Source organism: Phaenicophaeus curvirostris, chromosome 14, assembly GCF_032191515.1.
Source record: "Phaenicophaeus curvirostris isolate KB17595 chromosome 14, BPBGC_Pcur_1.0, whole genome shotgun sequence".
Classification (NCBI taxonomy): domain Eukaryota; kingdom Metazoa; phylum Chordata; class Aves; order Cuculiformes; family Cuculidae; genus Phaenicophaeus; species Phaenicophaeus curvirostris.
The window spans coordinates 12348141-12372530 of record NC_091405.1 but is presented as its reverse complement, the minus strand read 5'-3'; the positions used below and the strand labels follow the sequence as shown (position 1 = coordinate 12372530).

General features: G+C 57.6%; 3 protein-coding genes across 3 annotated transcripts; 1 reads left to right on the top strand and 2 right to left on the bottom strand.

Annotated features, from left to right (window-relative positions):
* The first annotated feature begins 940 nt into the window (after positions 1-940).
* Positions 941-6227, top strand: LOC138726651 (RNA-binding Raly-like protein). The gene is made up of 7 exons (XM_069868573.1): positions 941-986; positions 2030-2108; positions 3643-3693; positions 3930-4078; positions 4376-4489; positions 4727-4893; positions 5226-6227. Exons 1-7 carry the CDS (start codon positions 950-952, stop codon positions 5262-5264), a joined length of 636 nt encoding a protein of 211 aa, XP_069724674.1. The 5' UTR covers positions 941-949; the 3' UTR covers positions 5265-6227.
* A 2034-nt stretch (positions 6228-8261) lies between these two features.
* Positions 8262-9397, bottom strand: EXOSC6 (exosome component 6). The gene is given in 2 exon segments (XM_069868571.1): positions 8262-8819; positions 8821-9397. Coding segments are annotated over 2 exon segments (840 nt in total). The 5' UTR covers positions 9151-9397; the 3' UTR covers positions 8262-8309.
* A 439-nt stretch (positions 9398-9836) lies between these two features.
* On the bottom strand, positions 9837-23304 carry AARS1 (alanyl-tRNA synthetase 1). Its single transcript, XM_069868211.1, has 21 exons — positions 23173-23304; positions 22534-22733; positions 21715-21903; positions 20903-21048; positions 20243-20434; positions 19665-19809; positions 19276-19421; positions 18590-18698; positions 18345-18495; positions 17843-17967; positions 17282-17426; positions 16448-16626; positions 15741-15854; positions 14833-15039; positions 14115-14299; positions 13573-13681; positions 12795-12908; positions 12392-12511; positions 11813-11899; positions 10443-10556; positions 9837-10105 (listed from the first exon to the last, which is right to left on the bottom strand). The coding sequence occupies exons 1-21, from the start codon at positions 23201-23203 to the stop codon at positions 9920-9922; spliced, it is 2994 nt and encodes a 997-aa protein (XP_069724312.1). The 5' UTR covers positions 23204-23304; the 3' UTR covers positions 9837-9919.
* Between the last annotated feature and the right edge of the window lie 1086 nt (positions 23305-24390).

Genomic DNA, 24390 nt, shown 5'->3' with positions numbered 1-24390 from the left:
GTGCTGATGGGTTTCAGATGCCTCTGGAGGGGACGTGCTACTGCTGTCCCCATGCTGACACGGAGCTGTTGACCTGAAGGGCAGGGACCAATATGTCAGAGATAGCTGGAGGCAAGACATGGGGAAAGGAGCCAGAGGAAGATGGGGATGGAGACAGAGGCAGGAGCCTGAGGAAGATAGGGATGGAGGAAGGAGCCTAAGGAGGATGAGGATGGAGGAAGGAGCCTGAGAAAGAATCCTATGGAGGATGGGGAAAGGAGCCTGAGGAGGATGGGAATGGAGGATGGGGAAAGGAGCCTGAGGAGGATGGGAATGGAGGATGGGGATGGAGAATGGGGATGGAGATAGAGGCAGGAGCCTGAGGAAGATAGGGATGGAGGAAGGAGCCTGAGGAGGATAGGGATGGAGAATGGGGATGGAGATAGAGGCAGGAGCCTGAGGAAGATAGGGATGGAGGAAGGAGCCTGAGAAAAAAATCCTTTGGAGGATGGAGAAAGGAGCCTGAGGAGGATAGGGATGGAGGTAGGAGATGGGGGAAGGAGCCCGGGGAAGATGGGGATGGAGGATGGGGATGGGGGAAGGAGATGAGGGAAGGAGCCTGAGGAGGATGCGGATAGAGGAAGGAGCCTAAGGAGGACGAGGATGGAAGACGGGGACAGAGGATGGGGATGGAGGAGGGAGCCTGAGAAAGAATCCTATGGAGGATGGGGAAAGGAGCCTGAGGAGGATGGAGGATGGAGGTAGGAGATGGGGGAGGGAGCCCGGGGAAGATGGGGATGGAGGATGGGGACAGAGGAAGGATCCTGAGGAGGGTGAGGGGCGGAGGCCGGAGGGCAGGGGCCGGGTCCGCCCTGTCGGGGGGCGGGGGCCTCCCCGGTGCGGGTGGTGCGGCCCGCGGTCCCCCCGCTCGCGGTGGTGCGGCCGGCGGCGCCGGGGCCGGGGCGCGGGGATGACGCTCTTCGGCAGCGGGGACGCGGGCTGGAGATGTGAGTACCGATGGGGGTGGGAGAACCGGGGCCCCGCACCCCGCACCCCGCGCCCCCCCACCCCCCCACCCCGCCCCGCGCCGCCGGAGATGCTCGGGATGCGGGATGCTGCCCCGCGCCCGCGGGGACCCCGACGCGGGGAGCGGTCCCCAAGCTGGGGGTGCGGGTCGCAGACACGAGGATCGATCCCCAGCCGTGGGGATCAGTCCCCCACCGTGGGTTATCCGTCTCCGAGCCGAGAATAACGGTCCCCAAGCCGTGGGTGTTTGTCCCCAAGCCGTGCGTATCGGTCCTCCAGCCATGGGTATTGGTCCCCAGCCATGGGTATTGGTCCCCCAGTCATGGGAACTGGTCCCCAACCCTTGGGGATTGGTCCTCCAGCTGTGGGTATCCGTCCTCCAGCCATGGATATCGGTCCCCAGCAATGGGTATCCATCCCCCAGCCATGGGTATCAATCCCCCAGCCATAGATATTGGTCCCCAAGCTGTGGGTATCGGTCCCCAGCCATGGAGATCGGACCCCCAGCCTCCTGCCCGGGCAGGGCCATCTCCTGCCTGCCTTGGACCAATTCCTCCCCCTGGACTGGGATGTCCTCTTGTTATCCAGCTGCCTCCCAGCCCCCTCCCCAGCACCAGTTCCTCCGCAAGGGCTGGGATCTCCTCCTGGTACTGGGATACATGGTCCTCCCCACTGTGGTGGCGTGAAGCACCTCTGGGGGTTAATTACATCTAATTGTCAGTGATGCTTTCTGGCACCCTGTCTCAGATGGGCATGGGCTCAAGGGGAGAGACCAGTACTGTGTGTGGGGCACCCACTGACGGAGCAGTTCTATGTCCCAGCACTATCCTGAGCTGCTCCTGTCCTTCTCCAAAACCTTAAATCTAGAGTGAGCTGTGGCTGGTCTGGGGTGGGATGAGATGCCTCTAGCCACAAGAGGAGTGTGCTGAGAGGAAGCTGCTGCTGGAGACACGTCTTAGTGGGGCAGGGGGTTGGCATCCCTTTTTCTTCCCAGTGCTCATTCTCCTCCTCTCTCCTCCCTCAGATCTGGACATGGCCAGGGAACCCAAGCCGAGCCGGACCAGGCTGGGCCAGAAGCGGCAGCACAGCAGCAGCCTGTACCAGTGAGTGCCGGCTCGTGGGGGGTGATGGTGGCGTTGATGGTAGCAGAAGAGCAGGTCCCCGTCCCTGCGCACCTCCATCGCCCTGGCTTGGCAGGCATGTGGAGAGGAAGGGACTGGAGCCGGGCTCTGTCTGTCTTCTCAGAGAGCTTTTTGCGAACGCCCTGATTGAACTAATTGCTCTGCCTGTTGCCATGGTGCCAGAGGGATGCAGTGCTGGCAGGGCAGGGACCGCCGGCCCCCTCGGGCTGCTGAAGCGTGGCTGTTGCTGCTTTTGCTCTTCCCAGAGGATGCTCTGAGCAAAAAGCTGAGCTGGGAAAACCCTTGCTGTGCCTTAGCTGGGTGCCAGACCCAGACCAGATCTGCAAAGCCACCAGTGCTCCCACAGCAGAGAGTTTCCTGTGGCATCCTTGTCCCTCTCAACACGTGCTCTGGGCAGCAGCCTCCATCAGAGCTGGCACCTTCCCCGGGCCTGGGTTGGGACTCCTCTCCGGCCACCCGTTCCTCTCTTTCCCAGCCCAGCATTCAAGGCAGGTTGTGACCTTCCTCCTCAGGTGACCGGTGGGGATGTGAAGGACTCGCTGTCTCTATCACAATAATAGAACCTTGGAAGGCAGCAGCACTGGACCGAAAACCCCCAAAGTATCCCCAGGTGCAAAGAACAGGAGCTGCCGGCTCGCCCTCACCCTGACGGCTGGTGCTTGCTGTCTGTGTCCTGGGTGGATTATTCTTGAATAAGGCAGGGTGGCAGCAGGGCTGGAAGTGCCGTTGCCCTGCGACAGACTCCAAGTTGCCTTCTGGGCTGGACAGGCCTGGATTAAGCTCGGTGCCGCAGGCAGGGCAGCTTGCATTGCCCATTAGCCCCCACAGCGACCTTCAGCTCTCCCCGAGCTCCAAGCTCATCTGCAGCAAAATCAGGAGCCCTGGGGCACCTTGTCCCGGTCCCCCCATTCCAAGCCGTGTGTCTGGGGAAGGCTCACAGCAATGCTCGGAGCATAGCTTTGTCTCCCTTTGGGTCAGGCTTAATCCTACGCTCCCTGACTCCACAAGAGCTGAAGCAGCAAAATGAGCCTCAGCATCTTTTCTCCTTCTCGTCCTCTCCCCTGCTCCTGGTCCACGGCACATGATTTATTACTGGCACGTCGGCTGCCCGCATTGGAGGTGATCCGTTGACAGAACGCTTCTTAATTTGGAGCTGAGTGAGCCGGCAGCATGTGCGCAGAGCCAGGGACCATGAAATTTAACATCTGAGCACTCTAAACACAGATTCCTGAGAGCAGAGCCTGCTGATGCTGCCCCAGGGGCTCTTGCCGTGACCCTCAACGTCCTCACTTGGCTTCAGGGCCAGGGCACAGCCACATCCCTGGGCCATGCTGCAGACCAGCAGCTTGTGTGACCCCCTCTGGGATGCCTCCCCCTCCCAGGGGATGGGTGCTGGGTGGGTGCCCCTTCCCTGCCGTGCCCAGAGGTGGCAGCTCCATGGCATCTGCGGCCCCACAAAGCAGGTGACACGTTCTCCTCTTTCTCCCTCCTGCAGCAGTAACTGCGAGCTGGACTACGATCTCTACAGGGATGACTTCCCGTACCGGTGAGCACTGCATCCTGGCAGCGGGGTGGGCTGAGAATCCACGTGTGTCCCTGGGAATCCGTCTTCTCCCTTTTGAGGAGCACACGTGCGCAGCTTCCCCACGCTGGGAGCCACAGGGAGGGGGTGTGCATGGTGGGCAATGCCCAGGCTGAGGTTCCTTCACTGCAGAGGGACCCCGAGAGATGCTCTTGGCTGGCAGGGGTTGCTCACAGCACCGTGCTCTCGTGCCCTTGCAGTGTGTACGAGTACCAGAAGATCCCCCCCCTCATTAACCGCATCCCCGTCAAGACCAGACGATCTCACATGGGAACAGGAGGCAAAAGCAGCCTGAGCCCCCAGCCCGGGGCGAGGAGCAGCACCAGCTCCACAGCGGGACGGACAAAGTGTAAGTGCGATGGGGCTGGGAGGAAGAGGAGGCTCGTCCCTCGCGTCTAACTGCATTAGAGCAGTGCTGGTGCCCCATGGTCCTGCCCAGCGCTGAGCCTGTTGCTCCAAGTCGCCAGCTCCAGCAGACACAGCCTGGACCGCAGAGGGCTGGTGGCTGTCCCCTGGACCTGTCCCTGCTCCCCAAGGACGCTCCAGAGGGAAGGATGCTCTGGAGGTGGCTGCCCAGGACGGCATCTCCCCGGCTCTGGGTGGGCTACGGAGCCGGGTGGGATCCTAAGGGCTCCTCTCCCCGCAGTGCGGGCCGAAGAGCTGCACTCCATCAAGGGGGAGCTAAGCCAGATCAAGGCGCAGGTGGACAGTCTGCTGGAGAGCCTGGACCGCATGGACCAGAGGAGAGAGCGTCTTGCGGGTGAGGGGACGGGCTGTAGAGCCTCCAACACCCCTATGTCTGTGCCGGGAAGCCTGTGGGTACACACAAGCCTGGAGGGAGCTGGGCATCCAGAGCCAGCTGGGCCAAATCCCCACCTCCTCCCTGTCCCCTGGACCAGCAGGGAAGAATCTGGCCCTTTGGCAGGAGGGGACCCTGCAAGGACAGGGCTGATGTTTGCACCGGTACTGCAAATTTCTGCTGTCTCTACCTTTGCAGGATCCAAGGAGAGCGAGAAGAAGAGGGTGGAGATGCGGGCAGAGTCACCATCCCCGGCAGGAGAGGGATCACGGGAGTCACGGGGGAAGGAGGGGACAGGAGCCGACATGCACAGCAACCTGCGTGACATCGACAGCGCTGATGAGAGCACAGACACGGAGGAGACGGTAAGAGGAAGGCCAGATCCTGCACCAGGCTCTCTGCTTTCCTAAAAATCATCCCTGCTTGCTGCCCATGCTGGTCCTGGTGGGGGATGCCCAGAGCAGAGGAGATGCTCCACCAGGGTCACTGGAGCTGTCTTGGCTGCACGCCACGGCAAGAGCCACCTGCACCTCCAGGACACCCCCAGCACCCCGCAGCAAACCCTGGGAGTAGAAACACCTTTGATCGAAGCTGCTGCTCCCACAGCCGCCTCCCCAGCTGGGTGCGGGACCCCGTGCCGGGCAGGGTTCAATCCTGCTGCCCATCAGAGGCCAGCCACGGGCGTTTCTCCTTACAGGTGAAAAAACACATGTCGGATTCCGAGGGGAGCCAGTAGACGGATGGGGAGGCTGTGGCCTCCCCACGTGGCCAGCCCTTCCCATCTCGTGTTCGTATTTCTTTTGAGGCTTCCAGCTAGTGCCACGCATGGCACGAGGTGCCCGCTCCCACCCCTGCGAGACGCCGGCCAGCCGAGGCGAGAGATCTTTGTGTTCCAGTGCACTTGTTTTCTTTTTCCTCCTGTTTTCAGATCTAGGGATAAGCAGATGTGGCCGTGGGAGGGACGGGAGAAGCAAAAGAAAGGACCGTATCCCAAAGGAGCATCCCAAATCCTGGCTGCCTTGCGTGCAAACATCCCCCCACCCCTCAGGTGGTGTGGGGTGCAGAGAGAGCACCTTGGGGCTCTCAGCCCCTACGGCACAGGTCACGTCCCAAACTCCCCTGCCCTGCAAGCCCACCCACTGCTTCAGACCCCCTTGGAATCGGTTCAGCGAGGTCCAGCAGGCGTGGGTACAGCCCAGGAAGGCTTTTGGAGCTGCTTGGCATCCCACAACGTTGCCACAGGAAGGAGGGACAGCCCTGAGACAGCTCCAAGGAGCTTTTATGGGATTTTGGGAGGGATGGGCGGCGCTGAGCCCGGCTCTGAAGTCTGCTGCAGGACCAGCAGTGGGGCGACGCAACCCTGACTGCTCTCAGTAGCTTCTGCTCACAAACAGGTTCTCCTTACTGGATTCCTGTGAGCTGTTCTCAGCCGCGGCTCACGGATGCGGTCAGCAGGATTCCTGTGAGCAGCTTTGCCAGGGCTCCTTGCCTGTGCCCAAGGAAGCTGTGATCCCCCCAAGCCCGTGCTCCCCAGCATCGTATCTCAGTTTGGTGTCCCTCATTTCTACGTTGGCCGTCTCTCACTGGTAGGAACTTGTTCTGTATTTCTAATTTGCTCTGGTAAAAGAGTGTTTTGTGTTGGAAAGAAAAAATATTTGTATTTCTTTTCTCTGGTTATTTGACTCCACTGCAGTTTTTAACTGTCTGAAGTGCACGTGGAATTTCTGTACCCGATTTTGCATGCTGCCTGCCACAGCCCTAGGCTTTGGGGGCTTTCTAGGACGCTGCCTTCCCCACAACTCAGCGCAGAGGCAGGAGGAGCGCAAGCTCTGCCCTATTTCTCAGTGCTTTTACACAGAACATTCCCTACCAGGCCACCGCAGCGCAGACAGCACCAACTCCTCTCCATCCCCAGGAATAGCTGGACCTCAAGGCAGTGCCCAGCTTCATCCACACCCCCCGAGGAAGGACAGCGGGGGCAGAGGGCGGTGACATCCACGCCTGGCATCTGGTCACCACAAACACATCCTTCCACCTCTGCCCAGCAGAGCCACACAGGCAGAAGACTCACTAGAAAAAAAAGCAAACAAACAAAATGGATTTATTACAAAAAAACCCAACAGAACACATCTCTGCCACCCTAAAGTGCTGCCTGGGCAGGAGGTCCAAGGGATGCTCAGCCCGTGCCACGATGTGGTTCCTTTCTGGTGCTGCTGGGACCTGTGGATGGTCTTGGTGGGCAGCTCAGAGCAAGGGTCTCAGCCCTGGTGCTGGGGCCACCCGGGGGGTTGCAGTCCCGCGGTGCTGGCAGCTGCTTGGAGGGAGGCGTCAAGCAGGGTCCAGCAGCACGGGGCTGGTGCTGGCAGCTCTGGCGGCTTCCTTCTAGGGGGTTCCAGCCACATGCAGGGCTGCTTGGGTCCTGCGAGTCCACTTGGGAAGGGTGACCTGCAACACAGGGGCTCCTCAGGTAGTGCAGGGGCTGCTCTGGGGGCTCTCTCCAGTGGGGCAGGGGATGCAGACTCTAGCGTCCTTAGGCAGGTTATTGGGCCTCTGGTCATGCGGGTTACTCTAGAAGGGCCTCTGGCAGGGTCAAGGGCTAGCTTGGGCAGGATCCAGAGGTCTCTGGGAGCACGAAGCATGGATCAGGGAGGCTCCAGGAAGATGAAATGTGGCCTGGGTGGGCTCTGGGTTCACAATATGTGGCTCAGGCTGACTCCAAGATGAAGTGTGTCCCAGGCGAGTGGTGGGTGTCCCTGGGAGCGCAGTATGTGGCCCAGGCAGGCTGTAGGTGTCCATGCAGGGTGGCTCAGGGCGACGTCCCCACCATCGCTCAGGCAGTGGCTGCAGCATTGCCAGGTGCCTCTGGACGATTGCTCAGGTGGTGGCTGCAGCATCCCAAGGTGGTTCTGGGCTATGTCCTCACCATTGCTCAGGCAGCAGTTGTAGCATCCCTGGGTGGCTCTGGGTGACGTCCCTGCCATCGCTCAGGTGGTGGCTGCGGGCAATGTCCCCACCATGGCTCAGGTGGTGGCTGCAGCATCCCCAGGGTGGCTCTGGGCGATGCCCCCATTATCACTGAGGCAGTGGCTGCAGCATCCCTGAGTAATTCTGGGCAATGTCCCCACCGTTGCTCAGGTGGCTCTGGGTGACATCCCCACCACGGCTCAGGTGGTGGCAGTGGCCGTAGCATCCCTGGGTTGCTCTGGCCAATGTCCCAAACATCATTCAGGTGGTGGCAGTGGCCACAACATAGCCAGGTGGCTCTGGGCGATGTCCCCACCATGTCTCAAGTGGAGGCGGTGGCAGCAGCATCCTCGGGCCCCTCAGGGCGCCGCCCCCTCTCTCCAGCTCCCTCAGGGCGCCATCCTCTCTCCCCGGCTCCCTCAGGGCACTGTCCCCTCTCCCTGGGTCCCTCAGGGCGCCGTCCCCCCTCTCCGGCTCCCTCAGGGCACCGTCCCCTCTCCCCGGCTCCCTCAGGGCGCCGTCCCCCCTCTCCGGCTCCCTCAGGGCGCCATCCTCTCTCTCCGGCTCCCTCAGAGCGCCATCCTCTCTCCCCGGCTCCCTCAGGGCGCCGTCCCCCCTCTCCAGCTCCCTCAGGGCACCATCCTCTCTCCCCGGCTCCCTCAGGGCACTGTCCCCTCTCCCTGGGTCCCTCAGGGCGCCGTCCCCCCTCTCCGGCTCCCTCAGGGCACCGTCCCCTCTCCTCGGCTCCCTCAGGGCACGGTCCCCTGTCCCCGGCTCCCTCAGGGCGCCGTCCCCCCCTCTCCCCGGCTCGTTGCTCTCACGTCTGGGCGGTGCCGGGCGCCGCCGCCGTCTCCGTTCCCCGTTTCCCGCGGCGGCGGCGGGCGGCGCGGAGCAGGCAGTGGCGCAGGGCCGGGTAGAGGCGGTGGCAGCCGTCGAGGCCGAGGCGCAGCGCCTGCCCCCAGGCCTCGGGGTCGGCGCCGCGGCCCGCGCCCAGCAGCGCCGACACCTGCCGCAGGGCGGGCAGCGCGGCCACCGTGAGGCGGGCGGCGGCGCGGCGCTCGGAGCCCGCGCGGGGCTGCAGGCGCCACCCCGAGGCGGCGCCGGGGTCGCGGCTGAGCGCGCAGCCCACGGCCAGGTCGAAGAGCTCGACGCCCGCGTCCGCCAGGGCCACGGAGGCGGCGCCGATGGCGGCGGCCAGCGCGGAGCCGCCGTCCTGCAGCACCAGCGCGCTGACGGCCAGGCGGGCCCGCGGGTACCGCGACAGCCGCACGGCCGGCTCCAGCGCCTCCCGCAGCGCCGCCGCCGCCTCCCGCTCCTCCTCCCGCGCCGCCGCCCCCCCCCGGCGCCCGCCGCCCGCCCCGGGCCGCGAACGGCGCCCGGCGGAACTCGCAGCGCAGCCGCCCCGCGCCCGGCTCGGCCGGCTCCCGCGGGCCCCAGGCGGCGCACAGCACCTTGGTGCCGCCGCGCAGCTCCACGTAGGCCGAGCCCTCGGCCTGCGACAGCAGCCCCGCCCGCGCGAACAGCGGCCGCAGCGCGCACGGGTCCCCCGAGCCCTCCGAGTCCGAGTCCGAGTCCTCCGCCTCCGCCCCCGCCGCCGCCCACAGCTCCGGCGGCTGCGACTCCTCCGGGCCCCGCAGGCGCCAGCGATCCAGCGGCATGGCCCGAGCCGGGGGGAAGGGAAGGAGAACGGCAGGAAGAGGAAGAGGAGGAGCTGGAGGAGGGAGAGGAGTTGGAGGGAGAGGAGATTGAGGAGTTGAAGGAGAGGGTGGAGCTTGGGAGAGAGGAGGAGCTAGAGGAGGAGATCGAGAAGAGGGAGGAAGAGAGAAAGGTAAGAGGAGATTGAGCTGGAGGAGGAGAAGATAGAGAAGGAGGAGGAGTTGGAGGAGGAGAGGGTGGAGCTGGGGAGGGAGGAGGAGCTAGAGAAGGAGGAGGGAGAGAGGGAAGAGGAGATTGAGCTGGAGAAGGTTGAGCTGGAGGAGAAGGAGCTAGAGAAGAAGGCGGAGGAGTTGGAGGAGGGAGAGGAGTTGGAGGAGGAACTAGAGAAAAGGGAGGAAGAGAGAAAGGGAAGAGGAGATTGAGATGGAGGAGGAGTTGGAGGCAGAGAAGGGTGAGCTGGAGAAGAAGGAGCTAGAGAAGGAGGAGTTGGAAGAGGGAGAGGAGGAGGAACTAGAGAAGAGGGAGGAAAAGAGAAAGGAAAGAGGAGATTGAAATGGAGGAGGAGAGGAACAAGGAGAGGGAGCGACAGGAGGAGGAGAGAGGGGGAGGAGGAGAGAGGAGCCTGTCCCATCCTGCCCCTCCCCACCCCGCCTCACCCTGTAAGCAGAGCTTGGGCAGCGCTCAGGGCTGAGTAGCAGCAGCAGCAGCAGTGCTTTATTCACAGGGAATGGGGACAGGCAGGGGTGAAAAGGGGAGCCGGGATCACCCCTCTCAGTTCTTCAGCTCCCCCAGCCGGAGCCTTGCAAAGTCCGTGGCCACCCGTAGTGCCTCCTGCAGGCAGCCCACGTTCTTGCCCGTTGCCTGCGCAGAGATGTCCTTCCCTCCGCCTTTGCCGTCCATCAGGCCCGACACCTCCTGCACCCACTGGCTGGCCTTCAGGCCCTTGTTGGCGGTCTCCTGGGGAGGAAAAGAGGGGGAAAAAAGAGGGAGGTCAACCTCAACCCAGCCGGCAGCGAGGCACAGTGGTCCCCAAGCACAATACAACAGGACAAAGCTCTTCCAGGCCAGCAGGCTACCAACCCTGTGCCTACAGCTGCGTTATCCTGGCTCTTCCCCAACTCCTCTTTGCAGAGAACATCTCTCCCACCCCTCTGCAGCCTTACGCTAACCCAAAGCTCATGGCTCTTGCTAACACGGAAGGGTTTTGGCCATGCAGTGTTGGCCAGTCGCTGCCCGGCGGCTGCATCTCCCACACCCCAGCCCAGGGGAGGCAGGCGCGGAGCCCGGGTAGTACCTGGGGTACTTGGCACAGGCAGGTGATCCTGCCGGCTTCGTTGTCCACAGCGAAGAGCATGGCGGCAGTCTGGGGGGACTGAGTCTTGAAGAGCTTCAGAGATTCATTCAGGGCCTGTGGGAGGACAAAACCATGGGAGCACACCCTCCCCGCACTCTCAACCGGCCCTGCTCCAGCCCCCTGCACACCCCGCGAGGCCCCACGGAGACTTGGGGTTCTGGACTCATGCTAAACCAGCCAAGCCCTGGCTGTGTCCCCTCAAAACTGCAAGGAGGCAGGAGTGAGGAGCTGCTTTTCTCCCCACCTTCAGTTATCCAGGCACTGGGAGAATCAGCCTCCAAGCAATTGAACCTTGAGTGGACTGGCTGGAGGGGAAAATACTTTGCCCTGCAATGAGCTCCCAGCAGGAGGGAGCAGCTGTTACGCATCAAGTCAGGACTCAACTGCAGCGTGAAGAAGCTGCAAGGGTTATCAGACACAGCAGGCATGCTGGAGAAATGGGGGAGGCTGCCACACACCCTATTATTCCCAAGGAGACCGTCATCCTTGCTTGCACAGACAGTATGATGCAGCACAGAGCTCCAGGGAGCGAAGTGGTGCTGCTCCCTGGGCTGCTGGCACCACCATCCCCTGGGATAAAACTTTCTGCCAGGGAGAATGCTGCGTGGGCACCTGCTGGGAGCAGAATCAGCTCCAGAACTCCCAGGGTGGAAACTTAAATGGGGCATTGAAACCTGAGTGGCCTGACCTCATCAGGGCATCCTCAGCTCCTGCTGCCTGGCACTTGCTGGGATCAGCACTGCGTCACAGTGCACACAAGGGAGCTTTTATTCACAACAGAGATTACTCAGAAACCTAATCTGTGTGTGGAGGACAGAAAGAGCAGTTTCAGCCCTGGTCAGGAAATTCCACCTTGCTGCAGCAGAGTGGTTGGGAGCTGAGAAGCAGCTCTCTGGCCCAGCCCTGTCCACAACCACAGCCCAGGACACCATTCCCAAAGCTGATCTGCAATGGCCACAAGCACCACAAGCTCCACAGCCTGGAAGAGCTTCTGTTCAGAGTCCCTTAAGCCTGAATTTTGGTATTGTGACTGCCCCGGGTTAGTCTTAGCTGGGACGCAATGCGATTTCTATCCACCACCAGGTCTGGAAGCTCAGCAAATGGTCAAGACCCACCCAGCCCACCTCCCGCAAACCAGAACACCCGCTAACACCTCCCGTGTGTTAGCCCAGAAGGTGGGAACCTTCACTGCCTGCTGCTCAGGGCTGGCAGATGGCTGTAACACAGCACCACCTTCCCAACTGAACAGAGACCACCAGCTGCTATTCAAGTACAAGGAAGGCTGTTGAAGAGACCAGCACCTCCCATACCTTTGCTGAGGCTCCATTCTCCATTTCCATGATGACTAACGGCTGGTTAGGGTGACTCTCAATCACTTGCTTGGTCTTCTCCAGCACCTGAGGGCAGCAGTGGTCACATGCTAGAGCAGACACATTGCGTACGGACACAAGAACCACATGGGCAGAGCTTCCCTGTGGGTACAGAGGTCCCCGGGGTGCCTCTGCACACCCACAGCACAGCCCGCTTCACCCTCACACTACGGAGACAGGAATTAAACGTGCTGGCAGGCAGGTGCGTGGTCTGCAAGGCAGCAACAGCGCTGCGTGTGATTCTCCCTCCAGGAAAATCCAATGGGATTCAGGAGGATGAATCCTGTACTCAGGGACACTGTTAGGTCAGGAGCACCCCAGCTTTCAAGAGGTGAAGCGCTGGCAGCACCCCAGGAACAGGCGTGGAGGTAGCAGGAGAGGCTGGAAGGCTGAACAGCGTGAGGAGCATCCCCACAGCTCAGCTCTTCCACACTGGGCACAAGTGGAGCTCCCACGGGGGTTTCCCAGTTCCCCATAGCACTGCTTCCCCTCCACACTTTATTCCCACCCAGGGCTCACCCGTTTCTGGATGTCAGCTTTGCTTGCTCGGTCCAGGTCATCCATAACTTTCTTCAGTGCTTTAACAGCTTCTCTCAGTTCATCTTTCTGCCACTGTGGGATAACAGCAGTGGCCAGCGTCTGCAAAACACGAGTGGGTAGAGAGGGTTAGAAGTATCAGTGGCCAGGACAGGAGGCGAGGCACACTGCACCACACTCCTCACTCTCAGTGCCTCAACCAGCAGAGCCCAGTAAGCTTTCTCAGTACCCAACAACCTTAGGCATGAGGTGCTGGCTGCAGCACCCACAGGATGCAGGGCTGTTAGGACAGGAGCAGAAAGCTGAGCTTGGGCCTCATTAACCCCGTGCTGGCAATCACGGTCCCATTCAGTTTGGGAAGACAGAGCTTTGCTGCCATCCTCACCTCACTGAGGTCTGTGATCTCCTTCTGCACATCCTTGTTGGGAGCTGTCTGGACCTTCACCTTGGCCTCCAGGGCCGATAGCAGCTTCCTGAGGCTGCTGACTTTCCTGAGAGCCTAGTAGAAAACAATCAGATTTAAGTCAAGCAGGGACATTTACCAGGCTGGGCTCTTGGCCACTCCCATGAGAAGACGTGAGAAATGCTGCAGCCCCAGGCACAGAGTTCAGTAACTCATTGTGAAACAGCAGAAGCAAAGCAGGCAGCACTTGACCAGAACCAAGGTGTGATGCGGGCAGACAGGCCTCCTCTTTGCCAGAAGGAATTCCAAGATCCTCCAAAAAGAGAAATCCTCTCCTCACCAAGCCCCCTCTCCCACTCTTGGAAGCACCATTCCAGGCTGGCCCAGCACCAAAGTCACCTGCCTCCTGCAGCACAGGACTGGATTCTCAGACTGCAGAACTCTCCCACCGATCTTGGCAGCTGCCAAGGACTCTAGATCTGAGCTAACCCCACAGCCACCTCACAACCCACCCCAGTCCCTTCTCCCACACCGACACAACAGCTACGGCTGAGACTTCCCCCCTTCCTTCCCAGCTCTCCCCTCTGGCACAGCCTTCGCTCAAGTGACACCCTTCTCCACAAATCTCTCAGATGCTCACACCCATTCTCCCTGGTGCTGAGTATCCTGACAGGGATGTTGGGCAAATGTGGATGAAAGGAACCTTGCCACATGGTTAATAGGCAGGATTTCAGAGAGGATTTCTCCTGCCTCCCCTTACCTTCCGAGCTTCGGCCCCGGTGACTGCAACTATCCTCCGAATGCCTTTAGCAATTGCTTCTTCTGAAACAATCACGAAGGGGCCTGCGTGGCTGGAGTTCTGCAAATGCCTTTGGAAAGAACCCAGAAAGACCCAAGAGAGAGAGAGTCAGAAGTCCATCTCGCATCTCAGCAGGAATCAGCATGGAAACGAGAAAACCATCCTGCCAGGGAGATGCAACAAGTGTGGGGACAGGCAGATAAACCCAACCTGGCTACTAAAAACAAATGAGTGAGGAAAGGGTGGCAAGGGCTATGTTCCCAGCACTGTCAGAGATAAAGTGGGTGGGTGGGGACAGCATGCAGGGAATTTGCCTGCCTGCAAAGGCCGGTACATGCAGCTTGACTCAGGACTGGGAATGCAAAAGCACAGCATCACCACCACCTCCAACTCTGCCCTGGCTGTGCCCAGCATGTGCACACAGCACTCACCACAGAGCTCAGGCTCCCCAGGAACTACTTTTCAGCCACCCCCACACCTTCCTGGCCTCTCCAGATACTCACGTCCCTCCGCAGAACTCAATAGAAGTGATGGAACCCCCAGGGCCACAGGGGTCAGCCAGCAGCTCCTCCACAGGGATGCCAATTGAGACCACACGGACGGGATCGGGGTAGGTCTCATCAAAAACTGCCCGCAGTCCTTGAATAGCTTTGGCTGCTGCGAGAGGGCAGTCCTTGGCATACACAGTCTGTAGAGGACAGGAAAGGGATGCAGGTTAAGAGCCAGTCCTGTCAGCAATGTCAGAGGGCCTGCATTCTCAGGGAATCCTGACTACCTCTGAAAGAACCCAACGATGAAATTACATGCCTCGCCTGAGCTGGGTTTGTGGAGCTGCAAGGATCTCAAAGTCACTGACAGACGCCCCATCTTCAAAATTCTTGATACCTGTGCCTGCTCAGCCCCCACATGCTCCTGTATATTTGAGTGGTTTCTATCCACAGACTCCTAAGCAGAGTACAGGGTCCTCCCAGGGTCCGCTCTGACACAGCGCTAGCACCAGGCAGAGCAACTCTGACCCTAGAGAGCTTGGTACCAATGAACAGAGCAATCTACATGGAGTTTTCCCACTCAAAATAATCTGTGACACCAATCTGCACACAGTACTACATCAGTAGCTCAGAAGCCTCCTGCTCAGCAAAATTTCCAGCACCCTAGATCATCCAAAAGTTTTACTGGATGTATTTTTTAACCTGAATATATCCAACCCATCACCGCACCCACCTTTGCCTCCTCAATCATCTGGTTGGCAATCCCTTCAACTTTCTTGATCTCCTGGGTAGACAAGGCTCCCTTGGCTGTGAAGTCGAACCGCAGCCTGTCCGGTGCGACCAGCGATCCTCTCTGGTCAGCCTCCCCCAGCACTGAGCGCAGGGCAAAGTTGAGGATGTGAGTGGCCGTGTGGTTGCTCATGACTGGCCTCCGCCTAGTCTGATGGAGGAAGGCACTGTTAGATGGGGCTCCGTGGAGCCAAGATCACCTCTAGCAGCAGAAGCGGAGGTCAATATGCTGCTCCAGCATAAGCCTACACCAGCTCAAGCGACCAGAAGCAGCTTATCACACTTGCTGCCTTGGAGTCTCAGCTATGGGAGCAGGGTACTCCCAAACAAATTTGTGCACGGCTTTTCCCTGGTGGTTCCACTGTTGGGCCTGTCTGGAGTGAGGCCAGTCACAGACACTCAACAGGGAAAAGCACTGCAAGCTGGAAGGCCTCACTCTCACTCCAAAGGTGCTGCCTCTGTTTTGCAGGCTAGGCTCAATCAAGCCCTTATGCAGCAAGCTCAACCCGCTGGATCAATGTCTAGAGGAGAGCAGGGAGCTCAGGCTCTCCTCTGTCATCCACAACACATGTTCCACCTCCCAGTCATGACCAAAAACCCATTTCAGTTGCTGCAGCAGAACCCAGCCGGCGTGGCTCTGAACCACCTGCGTATTATCTGCCACATGGTGGGAGAAAGCCAGGTGCCAGGCAGGAGCAGCCTGGAACCAGCCAGACTACATGTTGCTCACCTGCATCATGCGCTACAAGGAGAGCAGGCTCAAAACTCCAGGCCACCCAAGTGGCATCAATGCAAACAGAGGAGACAAAATCCAGGGACAAAAGATAAAGTTGATATCATGTCCTTACTCACCTCATCGATAGACAGGTGGACCTGATCTCCTACTTTCAAGTTTCCGTATAGAGTTCCTATGTGAAGCACGTAGCCTCCTCGGACCTGCACGTTCTTCACCGTGAATTCCATTTTCTGTACAAAGAGGGAAGTGCACCTCGTGAGCAGGGCGAGAAGACAAGGGGAGATAGAGAGCCAGAGGCCCAAGCTGCAACTGGAAAGGTCTTAACTGAGAGCCACACTGGTGCGTGCGACAGGAGAAAGCCGAGTGTCCCCAGGCACTGCACACAGCCACAAAACAGAGAAGTGAATGAAGGTGGGGCATGGTTTCAGGGTACAGCAGAGCTGAAGTTGTTCCCCACCTCAGTGCCTCATCACGGCTTGAAAGCACCATTTGGCAGAAGAAGATGATTCTGAGAAGGCTTTTATTTTTCATACCATAAACACCACTCTGATCTGAACAGCACAGCAACCCCAGCACCACCACTGCAGGCACCCACGTTCTGGCAACAGCCCGAGGCTGCAGCACAGAGTTCAAATCCCCAAGAAGCAAGGGGTACAAAACCCAGCATCTGTGCCATCCCTGGAAAGGAAACCCGTGCAACACCTGACCCCTGCCATGGATGGGAAATTGCTGGAGCTTGCTTGGCCCCTTCTCCTTCTCTGCACACATCTGCCCAGACCCCAGGTCAGACCGAGTCTAGCAAAAGGTTCTCGGGCCCACTCACATCCTCCCTGCCATCGTCGTCCTTGACCATGTAGCCCTCGTCATAGATCTGCCCACCCTGCTCGGCGTAGAAGCAGGTTCGGTCCAGCACTATCCCACACTCCTGGCCAGTGGATACCTCCTCCACAAACTTCTTCTCCCTGCGGATGGCTTTCACTGTGGCCACGAGGCTCCCAAATTCTGTCATCGGGACAATAGGCAGTGTCAGTAAAACAAGAAAATCTCACAGGCACCACATGGGAACATAACTTCACAGCAACGCCTCTCAGCTACTGCAGGAGCTTGTGGCAGCTACAGCTGCAGGGAGTAAGGAGAAAGAACCAGGGCAAGAGTTATTTGGATAAGAAGGAATTTAATTCAGTGCTCTCCAAGGCAGGGCCTTTCACATCTATGTAGTAAAAACCAGCCATATGTGCTGCTATGAGCCTGAGGCGACCTGAATCTCTACCAAATCAAAGAATTAGCAGAAAGAGCCTGAGCAAGTAGGCTAAGGACAGAGCAAGCAGCAACTGCAGTCTCCTGCCACACGGGAAAAAAGCAGCTGGAAAACACAAACACACAAGCGTGGAGACAGAAAGCTGCAGGGAAAAGGAATCCCTTCAAGACTCTTTGGTCAAGTTAGCAACAATGGATCTACACAGTAGGGCAGCCCTTGAACTGCCTGCCCTTCTCTCTCCCAGCTCCCTTTGCTACAAGCAGACTACTCAGCTGCACACATTTCCAATCCGACCTACATGACCCGGGAAAGGTGAGCCCAGAGGGGATCTTGTGAGGCACATGCCAGGAAAGGTTTGGCAGCAGAGGATGATTCTGAGAAGGCTTTTATTTTTCATACCATAGACACCGCTCTGATCTGAAGTGTAGCTGTATTTTGGTGAGTCATCAGTCACCTCCAGCCCTCGGGCCCTTAGCTCTTCGATGGCGTAGATGTCCAGCATGAGGAGGTCCTCCCCACCAGCCCCCTTCCCTTGGGATTTGAGCTGCCAAAGACAAGAACCAAAGTTTGAGAAAATCTCACGTCAGCACTGGCCTGTGGACACCAGCCTAGCTGCACACCTCACTTGCATTCCTGGATTCAGAGCTTTGCTCTGGGAGGCTGCGTGCCAGCAGCTGGAGTGCTCCTGTCTTTTTAGGCTTCAGAGTAGGCTGTTGCAGTGCTATCAGCTGGCAGCCAAAGCGAGTCTCAGCCCAGCAAGGACAAGGCAAGTACCTAGCCAGCTGGTCAATACCCCTCTGCTGCTGCAGCAAACACGCTGGGAGAGCTGCAGGCCTGCCTGGACGTTACTTCTCAGACAGGGAAGTCCCAAACTTCCCTATCCAGAACAGGACACAAACTAAGAGGAAAGGAATCCTCCCTGCCCATTCACAAATCAGCTCCTCCTATAGCTGTACCTACCTGCGCATTTCTCCGCTCTTCTTCAAAGCCCTCCATGTCCACAACAAGGCCTTTCTCCTCTGCAATCAGCCCAGTGAGATCGGCAGGAAAACCGTAGGTGTCATACAGCAGCCACGCAGTATCACCTTTAGTGAAAAACAGAGGAGTTGGCCTTCCTGTTCTGTGCAACACTGCCCCTTCCCCGCCTCTCCAACTGGCTCTGCCCACTCAGCTGGCTCAGAGTTATAGCAAAACAGCTCTGGTGAACATCAACATCAAAAAGGTTCCAATCCAACAGCACAGAGATCACACTGCCATGTTGTGCCTGGCAGCTTAGAAACCTGAGCAAGAGAACGCAAGCTAGAGGAGACACAGGTGGCCAATCTCTGAGCAATGGTCTTTTGACTCCAGCTCTGTCCCTCTACACCTTCCACCATCTCCCAGTTCCCAGCCCGGCTGAATCCTAATCAGCCCCCAATAATAAAGGCCTTTTGGTGCATCCAGACAGAAGTCACAGCCTCACCAGGGATGGTTTTACTGTCTCCCAGGCTCTGGATCTTCCTGTCCAGGATACGACGACCTCTGCTGAGCGTTTTCAGGAACTGATCCTCTTCTTCATTGATAATGTCCTTCACCATATCTGGGTCCTTCTTCAGCTCAGGAAAGGCATCTCCCTGCAGACCCAAGAGGATTAGTCCTTCGGCATGGAGATCCATACACCTCGGCAGAGGAAGTCTTTAGCAGATACAGCATTAGAGAAGAACTTACCAGTGACTGCACCACCACATCAACCAGAGTAGCAAAGAAACCCTTGGGGGCATTGAGCTTCTCATGGGAGTAGCGCACAGCACGTCGGAGAATCCTCCTCAGCACATACCTAGGGAACAGCAGAGCCCCTCATGCAAACATTACACCTCTGAGCTGTTCTCAGAGGATCCACCAGCACCCCCATACCAGCACCCTCTCCCAGCACCGAGAACATGGGGTCCTCTCCCCACATTTTCTCTCGAGTAGCCACTCACAGCAGCAGCAAGCCAGAGGTGAAGTGCCAGGCCCCAGCTCCATGACCCAGACTTGCTGTGTACGCATGAGTCAACCCGGTGAGTCCAGCGGCACGCACAGCACAGCATCCCAGCCCAAACCTCACTGTTTTTTTGACAGCCGCACTGCACCAAGCGGCAGGGGTTTGTGCCTGTTTGCCCCCAGTGATCCTTTCTGGGTCTGACACAGCAGGACTGGTGCTCACAAGAACCCTCATACTTGTGTGTCTGGGCCTTTTGGGCAGATCTTGCTACAGGGACTCAAGGATCAGATGTATTGAGCAAACACTCTGCTATCCACTGCTTTAACAACAAGTTCAGAGACATCCCAGAAACACACGAGATCCCAGTCCCCTCAGGGAAGCTGCGCTGAACAGAATGGGAGCGGCAGCATGGCAGCAGCGGCCTTCTTACCCTCTGCCAGTGTTGTCAGGTCTGCCCCCATCAGAGAGGGCCAGCGTGATGGTCCGTGCGTGGTCAGCCAGCACGCGGTAGGCCATGTCGATACCGTCAGCATCCTCAGCACCAACCTGACCCATGTACGGCCTGGCGCCTGTGCCCTGCGCAGAGAGGAGAAGGTGGTGGGCAAAGGGGATGATTACGGATGGTGAGGACCAACAACGTGGCAGAACAACAGAGAAGCACCTCAGAAATGAGTGCTATCCCAGTGTCTGCGGCCATAGAGATGGGACACTTCTCTTAGACAGAGGTGATTCAGGGAAGACAGAGCTGCGAGGCTCCCCAGGGATGCAGGAAATGGATGCAACTGGGTCAGGCCCAGACCCACACTCTTCAGTTTGTACCTTTTGGATGGCTTCAAAGTAAGGAAGGAAAAGGTCAGTGTCGTAGTTGGACATCTTGTTCTGCAGCACAGAGACCAGCCTCTCCAGGCCCATGCCAGTATCAATACTTTTCTTGGGAAGAGGTTTCAGTGTCCCATCACCTTCCCTGCTCAGCCACAAAAAGAAGATGAGCTGTTATGGATGGAGGCTCTGCAGGGGCAACCCCATCTCTCTCCTCATCTCCACAAGGTTTTGTTCCATCAGATTTACAGGTCTGTACACAAGCCACACAAAGGATAACTTCAGTAAAATATAGTTAACAAGACCCTCAGTGACAACTTAGATCCAGAGTGGGATGGGGCTTGTTCCCTACTGAACTCCTGGCAGATGAAATGAAAAATACTTTCAGTCTATTCCCAAAGCCAGTGTGTGACTGACCTCTTCTGGACAGGTGGGTCAAGGGACAAATTATCTCAAAGTGTGCGGCTCCTGGACATGAGGGAATGGTGAGCTGAACAGAGCAGCTAAAAGAGCGCACAGTTTGGGCAACGACCCACGCTGAGCTGGAGCAGCTGGGGAGGGAAGCAGGTCTTGCTCACCTGTTGAACTGTATGAACACCAGATTCCAGATCTCCAGGACATTTGGGTCATCCTGATTGACTAAGTGAGAAGCATCTCTGTCCCCGATCCGGTCATAGTGGATCTCGCTGCAAGGGCCACAAGGGCCTGTGTCTCCCATTTCCCAGAAGTTATCCTTCATATTGCCAGGCAGAATCCTGCCCTCATCCAGCCTGTAACAAGAAACTCTTATTGAACAACAGAGACTTGCAGTGAGGCAGGAATTCCCCCAACCAAGGAATATCCTAGAGAAATCTCAGCTCACTAATACCCTGGATGAGCAGACAAATCATCAAGGTCCTGAGCCAGACCTATGCAAGATACAGCCACCCACGTTCCCAGCTGAGGAGGACCGTGCAAGCATCAGCACCTGGCTTGGCCCCAGATGGAGGTAGAAGCCCACACAACGCTTCAGCAAAACACCAGCAAGAAGACAGGTAGATCTCCAACTTCAATACACATGAGGCCAGTTTGGTCCCAAGCGCAGAGTTGCGTCATGGGGTCAGCAGCTGGTTTCAGAGGGGACCACAGCCACAAGACCAAATGCATCATTTCACCACTACATTGTTCCACCACTACATTGTACTTGGCAACAAATATTGCTCATCAAAACATGCACCTTCCTCAGTTAAAGGTCTTACCCCAAATTCAACCATATCTGCTTGCACTCCAGGTCTGGTTGCAGCCCTGCAGCTTCATTTCCACCGAAGTAAGTGACGTAGAGTCTCTCAGCAGGGATGCCGAACTCCTTGGTGAGAAGATCCAGAGCGAGTTTACAAGCAAGTTCCTGCAGAAGGGAAGATGAAGTCAGCAAGTGAATGCAAAAAGATTCTCTTCAACATGCAGCACCTGCACATACAGAGCATTGGCTACTGTAGATATCAGCAGCTCTTTACAAAGAAATAGCTAAAACTTGCAGACTTCTGATGCAAGAAAGAGGCAAATTAACATGTACAAGAACCATCTCAAATGGCGTTCCCAGTGCAGGCCATTTAACTCCTAGCATGTTCACTGCCTCCAAAAAGCCTTTTAATTCTATTGTTAGTCTGTATCCTTAACATCCCTTTTCTAAACTTTGAACAGTACACTATCAAGAAGCTTGGGAAAGGACATCTTTATTTTATGATCACTCCTGTTTGAGGGTCCATCATAGTTACACAACACATGCAACTCCTCACAGCTCCAGGACAGCCACTAAAACCTCTGCCTGAAGACTCCAAACTGGCACAGTTAATATAATATAATCAGCTTTGTAAACCTTAAGTAATTAATCTCAAAACATTCTGCAGGATCGGGGCAGCTTCCAAGCTCATTTATTCCAAAGAAGCCACATGCACCTTAGGAACCACTCTATGCCAAGATATTCTCATCCCTCTTGGCAAATGCTCTGCTGAGTTCATATAGACGAGTAACTCTGTGCAAGAGATTCAGAGATGCACCTAGCCTATTTTACCTTGAAATAATCCCCAAAGGACCAGGACCCCAACATCTCAAAGAAGGTGTGGTGGTAGACATCTTTCCCAACATCGTCCAGGTCGTTGTGCTTGCCTCCTGCTCGGATGCACTTCTGAGTGTTGGTGGCTCTAGTCAGTTTAGCGAGTGGGTGCGAGGGGTCAATAGTATTGAGGAAGATGGGTTTGAACTGAGAGGAAAGAAAAAAGGGCAATCAAGAGAAGCACAAAGAGCCTGTTTTCACATGCTGCAAGCAATAGCAAGGCAGTAAACGATGTCTATGTCCACAAGCCTGGATGTACCCGAGGCAGTTCTCAGACATAACAAGCCTGCTGTCTCCTTTGTGCAAGGAGGCTACAGCGCTGCCTATAACTTAGTAGTCCCATGCAGAGACGTTCCTGGAGCCCATCAAACCCCAAGACTTCCAAAGGGACTGAAAGCAGCTAGATTCCCAGCTGACCAGAAAAAAATCAGCAGAAACTGTGTGCTGATCTGCAGCAGAGCCCTTTCAGCAGCCCAGCCCCAACTACTCTTTGAAGACACCATTAGTCATTTGTGCCAGGACCAGCTGTGGTCCAAAGGGTCAAGGAAGGGAGACTGGCAGTGCTCCCATCGCTGCACAGTCAGCCCAGCAGACACAGGAACCTCTCCCAGAGCTCTAGCCAATTTTGCCAGAACACAGAGGAGTCCAGCAGACACATCAACAACTTCTTCGTGACCAGAAGGAAGATGGAGAAAACAATTTTCCAAACAAACAGCTTCACAGGTTTCAATTGCTACAGGATATGTTGGTAAGGACCACAGTACTGGAGAATCCTACCTGATTCATACCAGCATTTGCAAAGAGCAGCGTGGGGTCATCCAGGGGGATTGTAGAAGACGAATGCACGTAAGTATGCTTGTTTTCCTTGAAGAAGTCAATAAACCGTTGCCGGATCTGGCTAGCTGTTAGTGGAGCTTCCATCTTGAAGCTGCAAGTCACAGCTGTCCAAAGAGAAAGCGGCAAGGCCTTGGTGCAGTCTGAGAAGACAACAACAAACATGGCTCTTTCAAGGTGCCAGCTCAAGCAATAGCATCAGGATCATTGCCTCCATCCCCGGAAAGGGTCTCCCCACATTAATAGGTACTCTGACTCCTCTGTTTAACCATCAAACTGCCCCAAATGGTGCTGACCTAAACCCAAACTTCTTTTCCCCCAACATTCCCGATTTCCAGAGCTCAACTGTTTTTAAAATACGCAGTTCACCTGGGTATTGAACTTGGTAAGAGGCTGTGTCTGCCTTGCCAGGGACACAGGAGAGAAGGACAATCACTAACACCTAAAATCATTCAAGGTGATTACATTGTAGGACAACAGCATGGCTGAGTCTGAAAATGACCTCTGAACATCACCTTGGCCACCCTCCCTGCTTAAAGCAGGGTCTACACCTGGAAACCTTCCCTAGCAGGAGCGGCACACCAGGGACTGGTGATGATTTTGAGGTGAGCATCTCCACTATATCCCATCAGATACACAGAGCTGTCCTCTGCTGATGGAGCGCAATGCAGTTCCCTAGAGGGCTATGCTTCCTCAGCCTGCTGTGGCGCAGAAGGACCACAATCCCTCATAGGACTATGGCCAGAGACACACTGGAGGAGGGCAGGGGGCTCAGGAAGGATGGAGGGATGTGGCAGGAGGGATGAGGTGGGGCAGGAGGGATGGGGGGGGCAAGAGGGATACGCGGGGAGCAGGAGGGATATGGAGAAGCAGGAGGGATATGGAGGAGCAGAAGGGATATGGAGGAGCAGAAGGGATATGGAGGGGCAGGAGGGACATGGGGGGGCAGGAGGTATGGGGGGGCAAGAGGGATATGAGGGGAGCAGGAGGGATATGGAGGGGCAGGAGGGATAGAGAGGAACATGACAGGAGGGTTCAGGGGGCAGGAGGGCTCGAGGGGGTGAGGACAGGAGGACTTGGGGGCGACAGGGGGACAGGAGGGCTCACAGGGGCTCGAGGGGGTGAGGACAGGAGGACCTGGGGGAAAGAGGGGGGTTCAAAGGACCTCGAGGGCGTGAGGACAGAAGGACTTTGGGTGGCCGGAGAGGGCCAGGAAGGATGAAGGGGCTCGTGGGGGCAGGAGGGCTCGGGGCGGCCCCGGAAAAGAGCGAGGCCCCTGCCCAGACACCTCGGGGTCCCGCCCGCTCCCCCGCCGCTCGGCTCGCCTCGCTCCTACCTCCCGCCGCCGCCCCTCGCCCCGCTCCGCCGGCCCCGCCGCAGCGCCCTCGCCGCCCCGCCCCGCGGCGCCCGATTGGCCGCCGGGACCGCTGCTCCGGGCAAGCCCCGCCCACCACCTCCCCTTGCGGCTTTCTATTGGCTGTCGCGGCCGCCGCTCAGGGGCTATCCTCGCCCTCGGCCTCACTCCTCGGCTTCCGATTGGCTGTCGCGGCCGCTGCTCCGGGACTGCCCCCCCCTACCCGCCCCGCGCCGGCTGATGCAATGGCGCGCGCTGCGGTCACGTGACGCGGGCGGGATGAAGCCGTGCGGGGGGCGGCCATTTCAGCAGCGCCAGCCTGGGTGGCCCCAGCGGTCACCGCGGGGCTCTTACCCCAGGGGGTAAGGAGGATGGATTTTGCACCTCTTTGACCTCGTTTATCTGCTACAAACGTCCTGATCCAGAAGTGCAACCACTTAATATCG

Bases quoted from the DNA above. Each gene is read 5' to 3' on its own strand.
- LOC138726651 (XM_069868573.1), top strand. From the start codon at position 950: ATGACGCTCTTCGGCAGCGGGGACGCGGGCTGGAGAT. The intron at 2,109-3,642 runs GTGAGTGCCGGC...TCCCTCCTGCAG, and splicing joins CACAGCAGCAGCCTGTACCA to CAGTAACTGCGAGCTGGACT. The intron at 4,490-4,726 runs GTGAGGGGACGG...CTACCTTTGCAG, and splicing joins GAGGAGAGAGCGTCTTGCGG to GATCCAAGGAGAGCGAGAAG.
- AARS1 (XM_069868211.1), bottom strand. From the start codon at position 23,203: ATGCTCACCTCAAAATCATCACCAGTCCCTG. The intron at 20,435-20,902 runs GTAAGACCTTTA...TTCTTGTTACAG, and splicing joins CAGATATGGTTGAATTTGGG to GCTGGATGAGGGCAGGATTC. The intron at 18,699-19,275 runs GTAAGAAGGCCG...GCTGTTCCCTAG, and splicing joins CCTGACAACACTGGCAGAGG to GTATGTGCTGAGGAGGATTC.